The 9,299-nt window shown below is 37.9% G+C and overlaps 1 protein-coding gene across 1 annotated transcript in view; it reads right to left on the bottom strand.

Moving 5' to 3' along the window:
• Positions 1–9,299, bottom strand: part of ACSBG1 (acyl-CoA synthetase bubblegum family member 1) — a gene marked incomplete at its 5' end in the record, with an annotated part of 111,992 nt that overhangs the window by 76,640 nt on the left and 26,053 nt on the right. Inside the window, 7 exons of the mRNA XM_082488943.1 lie at positions 1,115–1,188; positions 1,881–2,127; positions 3,171–3,310; positions 5,820–6,037; positions 6,263–6,496; positions 7,545–7,726; positions 8,237–8,413. Coding sequence (XP_082345069.1) covers positions 1,115–1,188; positions 1,881–2,127; positions 3,171–3,310; positions 5,820–6,037; positions 6,263–6,496; positions 7,545–7,726; positions 8,237–8,413 — 1,272 coding nt within the window. The remainder of the gene's footprint in view (positions 1–1,114; positions 1,189–1,880; positions 2,128–3,170; positions 3,311–5,819; positions 6,038–6,262; positions 6,497–7,544; positions 7,727–8,236; positions 8,414–9,299) is intronic.

Genomic DNA, 9,299 nt, shown 5'->3' with positions numbered 1-9,299 from the left:
CTCTCTTGTCTTATGTGTTGAGCTGATTATTGGTTCTTGCAACGAATCTGAAGTCTATAAGATAGGTAAGACTGGTAATAGAACTTTCACGGAAACAATATTCTATCATGCATGATTTTTCTGCTGCTTGTGTGCCTGCTTGTGTCAGCCATTGTAACACTGCTGAAGATCACTTACTAACAGCAAACCCTTTATACAAGTCAAGTCAAGTATGTCCTTCACATAACATGTTTTTTTTTATAAGACGAAGGAGAAAGGCAACTCACACTTGTCAGAATTAGTACAATGTGAATATTGAAATATGCAGATACACATTGACAAACATTGCTTCTAAACTCTTTTGCTTAAAAAAAAAAAAAAAGTGCTTTAAACAATTTTAAAGAAGTTTTTGTTCTAAATAGCAGTTTAATGTGAGAGCAGCTGCATTTGCCACTTTGTCTTTCAGTCTTAGGTAGCTATTCCCTCAACATTTTTGATTATTTGTTTTTAGGAGAAATAGTAATGCTTATTTGAACATGGATTTAAGAAATGATGAGTTGCTGTTTTCACAAAAGTCTGAATTATAGCCACTGTAAAAATGGAAGAGGAGCGTCGTTAGGTTCTGAAATGTTGTTTTAGTGAACAAAAATAAACTCTTCTCTGGGAGGGGGGGAAAAAATCCCTTTTGATTTTTTTTTTTTAATAATTATCTTTATCACTGGAGTGGATAAACAGTTTCACTAAGCAGTTCTAACTACTGATCTACCAAATTATATCAGGAGCTACAGGAGATGTCCCATAGAAGAAAAAAAATAATAAAGGAAAATAACTATAAAAAAAAAATTGTGTGTACTTAAACCCGCTTTATACAACACAAGAGGATTTTTTTAATCTTAATCATTTAGGGCATAAAGTAAAAACAGTATTAGAACACAGACACACTGTGTAGATACTTTTGTAGAAAGAAGACAAAGGATCAGCATCAGGAACAACTAAATTAACAGCAGTTTTCTAGTGGTTCAGTTCAACAGACTACAAAACCAGAACAAGCATAAATCTTTGTTAATGCTTTTGATTAGGAAATACTTTCTTTAGCTCACAAATCTTTCCTAATGCTTGGATGAAAGACTTCTTATTCTTCATAGAAGGAGTCTACTTCATGTCTGTATTTCTCAAGCACGGTGAGCCGTTTTAACTTCATTGTTGGACCTTAAAAGAGGAAGTTAGTCACAATAGCAGAAATAGGAACAAAAACTCCTACTCAGTTTGAGCTTTGGTTCCTAAGATTTTCTATTGAAGAGCCTGTTTGGAAGAACATCTCCCACTCTGCAAGTGTAGATTCCTGCTAAAAGTGAGAAGCAAGCGTGGCATGTAAGGTTGCTTCCACATAAGCATAAGGACTTCAAAGGGAGCTGCAGGTAAGAGGGTGATGACTACTATATTTTTTTCATTAAAAAAAAAAAAGGGGGGGGGGGTGTTTTTGAAAGCTTTTAAACAATTCCCAGTTTATTCAAAGAGCCTGGTAATGTGCTTGGGGCTCTGCGGTCAGGCTTTCACTGTCTTGCTTCTCTCTTTTCTTTAATGGGAAATTTTCAGCATTATTACTGGAAATTATTAATACTGTAGTGCACAAGGAATTAACCAGAATTGTTTGTTTAATTGCCCAAAGCAATCTGAAATTTATCTATAGAGCTGTACTTGTAAATGAGTAGAGATTGATATATATGTACACAGCAAAATGTCTGATTTTTGTATTCTTTAACACATGCTGCACAACATTTTTTTACTTTCCCTCTAGTGGCTGTAACCCAGAATTTGGCATACAAAACTGTATTTGAATGCTCTTAGATCAGCAGCCTCTTTACTGTGTGTATACCTCAATATAAATCAGTAAGTCTTACCTAGTTCTCCCCCAGAAATGGAAAAATCTCTTGGCAGCACTATCCATTTTTGAATACAATGAACCCTATTAGTAGCATTCATGTTAACTTTGTCGATCCCCTCCTGAATGGCCTGGTAGATCGCCTGGTCTCTTGTAGCTACAATCTCTGATACTTTAGTGGCTTTACTGCCAGTCTTCTGGCAGAAGTCTCTAGCTTCATCAGTGAGAATGTCAGTGGGATCAGATGTATCTGGGTCCAGCACGCTCTAAAATATCAAATGCAGTGAATCATCATATGCTCACTTTCACAAGGCATTAAATGTTTCTCTGATCAGGTCCTCCCCAACTATTAAGAATCAAGAAGGCTCAGCAGCAACACCTAAACATTCTGTAAGCCTTAAAAAGCAGAAACACTTACAGATAATAGTGCTTTTCTTTCCACTTGGCTACCAAATGCAATTATTTTTGGCTTATATGCAGATAACATGAACAGACTTAAAATGTGTCAATGAATCAGGCAATAAAGTCCGTCTATAGACCTTGAATTTCTACCATATTTTCCAAATTACTCCATTGTTACAGGGAAACACTTAGCTCATCATTAAATTGAACTACTGTGGTGTAATGTAAACAGCTTGAGATAGAAGCATTCTTTGAAGTTAGACTTCTTATAATTAGTATTTCTATTATACCTGTAAGATAGGGAGTATCAGTCAGACGTAAACAACTTGAGAAAAACTAAAGGGTCATTCACTATTGATGTACAAACATGAAGTGCAAATATTTTAGAAAAAAGCTATTTCTCAGTTGAAGCATATAGCACAGCAAAGCTATTCGTTGTTTTGTTCTACAGTCATCCTTGCGTTATATGAACACAAGAAATTGTAGAGAAATGTTTCTGTTGGAAAGTCTGCTTCTGTTGGAAAGTTTCTGCTAGAAACTGATTTTGCCCCTAACAGAAACATTTGTTGTCTTTGCTCATCTGCAAGAATAAAAGCTATTAATTGTGCTCCATTACAGAGACTTCTCATTCTTTCAACATTTCTTAATTAAAAATCCACATTTAAATAAAAACAATAGGTCTTATTATATGTATAGGAGAAACAGCGGTAAACATGTAGCGATTTACTAGATCGGCTAATCATGAGAAGTTTAGACCATCAGGATTCAGTCTGTAGTTGCTATATATTTTTCCCCACTAACATCCTCCTATCTAATTTTGGGTCTTTTTACAAACAGTTCAAAATTCTTCTTGTTTTGTTAGGTGCAGATGTATAATTTCACTGAAATCAGTATTAAACTGGTGTACCTTTAGGGTCAGCAACATTGACAAAAACTTCTTCTTGTCTCCAATCACCATAGCATTACTAACAATCGGGAGTTCTTTTTTAACAGCATCTTCAATTGGAATTGGAGGCACATTTTCACCTCCAGCTGTAATAATCAAATCTAGGCAAAAAAGAAAGGCTATTAATTGAATTCAAATAAAATCTGAAAATCGGGTTAATCTCTGGATCGACTCACCTTTCTTATTCTGACATAAAGAATAAAACTTTTCCAAATGTTTTCAAAGAGAATAAAGCCTATTAATTAATCATCTTCCAAATAAAAATGCTAGTATTTTTCAAATATGGGCTCAAGTTCTCAGTTCTTCCTCAGTACAACATACTTGCTCCAGATAATTTTTACATAATCCAGAAACAGGTTAATTTTTCTCAAGGCAGTGTTTCATAATCGGGAATTTTTCTGGGAGCAATCACCTCTTCCAAATTAGCATGGGATTGACTCTCTATTTCACTGTTGCTATCTCAAAAAAAAAAAGCAAGTCCTTGTTATCATGATTAAAACTAATTCTTAAAGCCACCAAGAGGGGTCAGACAAAGCCAAGTTACTACTGCAGGAAGGCTCCATAAAAGCAACATGGGAAGAAGGGAGAGGAGAGTGAGGAGGAAGTAAAGATCTGAGAGGAAGTCTGCAGCGGAAGTGGCGATTCCTGCCCTACTTTTGACAAGAGGGGAATATAATGACACAGTAGAATCTTAATATTTTTAAGGTTTGTAAACAAGGGTAGAGATGTGCATTTTTATTTGAATGCATTTGTTCTGAAGTATAATACATATATTCACTGGAGTTTGAGTATTATTTAAGTAAATTCCAGCTCTCTGCTTTCATTACACTGGTGACTTCTCCCTGTCCTCAAATAATAGCCTCGGCAGCATTTCAGAACATGCTTCTACAAATAATGCAGACAAATGGTATACCAGTCCTTTGTGTAATAATGCAGTTGATGGTGTGTGTTAAGGATTCGGTTGGTACCTGATTCCTTGTCAGCGATAAACTTGAGGAATTTAGATACAATCAAGGGAATGTAGCACCCTTTCAGCATTCACAGGTTCGGGCCCTACCATCTCTACTGCTCCATGAGAACTACGATGAGAAATAACTTCCAGTTTATACTCAACCTTCCAGTATGGAGTAGGCATTGATCTCATAACTATAAAAATTATTTCTCTCCCTAGTCAATGCACTGCACATATCTGAGGAAGCACAAGTACTGTTTATAGAATGAGAGACTTGTCAAACCACAAATACATGCCAAAGTTAGTTCTGTATCCAAACTTGTCTAGGTCTATTTCTTCTTTTCATTCCACTCTCCTTTTGCCTTAGTCCTGTCTTTGTCTTAGATCCTCTAGCAATCTCTCTGGCACTCGTTGTCTGAGATGTTAGCTTTTTCCCAGCTGATCCAGACCACTATAATAATTGTAACAACTTCTTCCATACCTCTACAAATACTCCCCCTGCATGGGCTTCCCTAGCTACATCTCTGTGCTTTACAGTTAATGAATCCTAAAACTCTTAAGACCCACAGAACCAAAGGAAGAAGTCCTGTTTCAGTCACTAGAAGATAATCTTCTTTGCTACCTTCTGTATCAGGTTTTACCTTATTTGGACTTGGATTTAAAACTCGACAGTTATTTTATCCCAGATGATGTACCTGTCCTGTAATTTAGAGTAATTGTTATTAGTTCAGCAATCAAGGAAGATTTAAGCGAAACACAAACTTTATGACAGAATGAAACTAGAAGTTGCTAACTGCTGTGCTAAAGGAAAATGAATCAGGTAAGGAAGCAAGTTAAAAATCAAGATAGCTGCATTTGGTGCAGGCTATTAATAGTATCTACCTAAGCCCTGATTCCTAACAGGACACTATGTCATCCTATGACAAATTCACTCATCTGTGTTATCTCCCTAGTGATTCATCACATATTCTAAGATGATAGTTACTCAATTTTTAAGTCTTCTTTAGTTACATCTAGACTCCGACCAATCCCACTTCCTGCATATGAATCATTAAAAAAGCTTCCAAGCAAGCGACCAGTCTTACTCAGGTGAGACTTCAAACTATGTACTGTAATAATACCTAATGTATTGCTTTCGCTTTAACTTTCCCTTCTGCTCTCAAGCTTCAATACTAGTCTCTGCAAACACATCACCTACAGCATTAGAGGAACCTAGCTCTGACCTACAGCAATAACTTTTATATAACAGAGGATTGTCTCTTGACACTATCTAAACATTCTAACGTGCTATTAAGACAACTTAGCAAGATACAAAGAGAGACTGGACAGCTTAATGGATCATTAGAATCGAAGGAGACACATTAAGCCTGCATTATAATTTTATATTACGAATTGTAATTAATACTGAGTAAAGGTCTGGGAGATAAAAAGCCTCACGGTAGGAACTGAATCATATCCACCTATTACAGACTAGAGAGAAACCTTTCCCAAACAGGGAGCACCATGGTTTCCTCATAAGAAAGTTTATTTTACCTTCCTGCTAGGTCAATGCTCCCGGCATTAGAGTAAAGACCCTTAATTTGACAGGCCACACCTGACATGTGACCAAACAGCGCTGAACAGTTACCACAAACATGGAGCAAGATTTTGCTTATTACCTTTAATTCTTCCAGTCACATAGAGAAAGCCATCCTTGTCTAGTTTTCCTAGATCTCCAGAATGCAGCCACCCATCCTCATCAAAGGCTTCTTTTGTTTTGTCTTCCATATTTAAATAACCCATGAAAACAGTCCTTCCCCAGAAACAGATTTCTCCGTTGCCTTCTGTATCTTCGTCCACCAGTTTCACTCTGCAGCCAGGTACTGGCTTACCACAGCTATCGGAGAAAAGCAGGAAAAAAAAATAATGCAAGGAGCACAGAAATATTAAACATACTACTGATAAGACATCTAACACACCAAATCCCTAAACCTACCAAAATATTAGTGACTGTGAATAACACCCTGCTGCAACTATTTGAAAGCTATAGAATATTAATTAATACTCTTCTCAGAGATATAACAAAACATACCATATCAAAAACAAACAAACAAGTTGTTACCTGTGCTGCCTGTAAATATAGGGCCCAGATAGGCAATGGGGGCCTGTGGTCTCACTCATCCCGTAGGCCTCATACAGGGTGATGTTCAGACCCAGGAAGAAATACAGTGTTTCTGTATTAAGAGGAGCAGCACCCGAAAAGTGCTTCTGACAGGAGGAAAAGCCTAGTGCATTGCGTATTTTTGCAAGCACTAAGTAGTCTGCTAACCTCGTCCAGAACTGCTTTAAATCACTGCTGAGTACAAAACACACAAGAGGAGACAATAAGCCACAGAAACCTATGAAATTGCCAAAACAAAACCAGACACAAAGTTTGTTTGGAGATGTATTTGCTATTTGGTTTTAGCTGTTGACATCAGGAAGAACAGGTTACATATTTGTCCTTTTTCTATTTATTGTTGTCTTTCATTGCCCAATTCTTGAGGTGTCTGAATACAGAAAATACATAAAGAATCTATAAAAACATATTGTATAAAACAGAGCTCTTGTATTCCTGATTCTTTATCAGTTAAATGTGTCTCAGAATGTATACCACTACAATCTGAAATTTGCAGGACCTGAGGAGCTGAATTATCAAACAAGCAAAGCAGTACCACTGCATGATCTTCTGGAATACCATTTTCTGTAAGCAATTTCACCCTTCATTATATCATACTTTAAAGAATTTTGGAACAGGAAAGGATTGTGAATTAAGTTAATACTTGGATTTATACAACAGTCTTTACCTGGGCAATCTTGCAGAGAAAAACACCAATGTTATTCAGAACAGAGATAATGTACCTAAAGCTCAGGGAATTTATTGGGGGTATCCCTGAGTTTCTATGTGGAGATAAAATGTTCTTACTCACATAGTGCATACCCCAAACTGTCATAAGCCAGTCTGTCTGGGCTGCCCTCCAAAGTTTTCCCCCCTCTCATGCACCTCGTCCGAATTCATGCCCTTTTCTCACACCAGTAACTAGCGCTTGCACAAGTGCACTGCATCAGGGAACTCTCCCAGCTGAAAACTAACCAGTTCAATTCACAGAAGACACAGAGTTGGAGGACGTGTTAGTGGTAGTATGTTCTCAGGGAGGATGGAGGGACACTTTTAACAGTCACCTATGTTTCAGATCAGCCTACTGTAATTGATAACTACACCTTCCCTCTTGCATTATATTTGTTGTGTTGCCAGGCCAAATTTTACCCATTTACACTTAAGAGTCTCACTGATGCTTCATAGTTTATTACAAGCAGATAGCTACTTTCAGGTTGATGGAAATCTCACTCATTATAATACATACCTGCTTGAGCTGTTTAGGTTTCTCTCTAAGCTAAGTGACATAGCCCAAGACAGGATTTTCTTCTTCATAAATCCTGACTGAGCAAAAGCATCCTTCAATTTCTCCATGATTTTCTCCCATACTCGGGGAACTCCCATGTGAGATGTTGGCTGCACTTCTTTTAGAGTGTTGATCAAGCTGCCCTGTAAAAATCATTAAATCATTTCAAAACATTGCAAAAGGTCCACAGCAGTGATAAAGAGGCTTGGTGATGCAGGCTGCATCTTGCAATGCAAGACAGAACATCACTCAACATATAGGATATAAAGGAGGACTGCTGAACCTACTTCAGTTCAGACATACGCTCTAACATGGGCCAGCTCTGACGTCAGGGGAAGTACGTATACAAGAATGAAAACGCAACAGTGGTTTAGTTCCTTCTGCCTCCCCTTCCTCCAAAAATTGCTTATACTTCTTTTGCTTTAGGTGCATATTCTTCTGCCTTATTAGAAGCTTATGGATCTGGATTATACATTTTAACTGGAGTCTAGAGCACTGGATCACAAGTCTAACGGATTTTATTTTTCCATAATTCTTACAATAATGAACTCTCAATCTTCATCTTCTGCATCTCTTCAAAGACCATATTGTCTCCTTGGGATGTTTAAGAGGAAGAAGTGCAAGCTTAATTAGGTGCAATACAAGACAAATACCTTTAGAGCATCTGGCTCAGCAAAGTAAACTTGCTCTCCCCATTTAATTCCAGTCCAAAGGTCATAGATCTGCGCAGCTATGTGGCTGAGTGGGAGATAACTGACTATAGACTCCTGTTGGACCTCTGCAGGTTGCATATCTCCTGCTCTGCTGCAATGTGCTGATGTCCAAGTTATCTGTTTAAATAAACAATAAAACACATTAGGTACAGTGCGTTTTTAAGGATCCTCATGCTGTGCTAATGTAAATATGAAGAATCTGTGCTCACAGAAATTGCTTGAAGACACTGCAGTCTTTGACAGCACACCAGACTGTCAATTCCCTGGGGGACACTCAGTCAAAAGCAAGATGAACTTAGCAGCAACATAGACTTGCAGATAACATAAGTAAATGCAGTCTTTCTGCTGCCTGACTGGGCTATGAACACTACCAACTCCCCACGCCCTAGTGACACACTGAGCCGGGCAGCCATGGGCTTGATGGACAAGGAGTAAATTGATCTGCCCTTTCTTTTGCAACTCTCCTACTGTGCATACTTTATATCAAGCTGGCACTTTTCACCAGTGCTACATCTATGTGTTTACCTGAAAAAAGAACAATAAAATACTCAGTCATCAGTACGCTCACAGGACAGTTTAGTATCAGAACGAGCTCATTGCCTTGTATTGATCATCACCTGGCTAAGCACTAATGAGGAATACAGCAGCTATATTCTGCTCCTCTGGAAGCCTTTGGGATATTCACCCCAATGGTGCACAAGTCACACACACCTCCTGCCATGAGCAGCACTGCACACATGAGTATTTTTGAAGATGTGCTGTTTGACTTCTTACTGAAACTGTATGTTTATCCCCTTCTTCCCAATTCCCACTTTATCTCAGAAGATGCAGTTCAAGGGTGCTAGATAAGCACACCTTTGTTATCAGAACATAGCATATGGAAGACAAATATATGTGATGGTATGGGAGGGCAGAATATATATGTGCACAGCAAAAAAAAAACACCACAAAAACACACAATCCCCACCCCCCCCAGCTCTTTTTCAGAGGAGACTAATCTAAA

The sequence above is a fragment of the Vanellus vanellus genome (genome assembly GCF_965231255.1).
Source record: "Vanellus vanellus genome assembly, chromosome: 11".
NCBI lineage: Eukaryota > Metazoa > Chordata > Aves > Charadriiformes > Charadriidae > Vanellus > Vanellus vanellus.
Note: the sequence above shows the minus strand (reverse complement) of the source record. Positions and strands in the feature narration are given on the sequence as shown.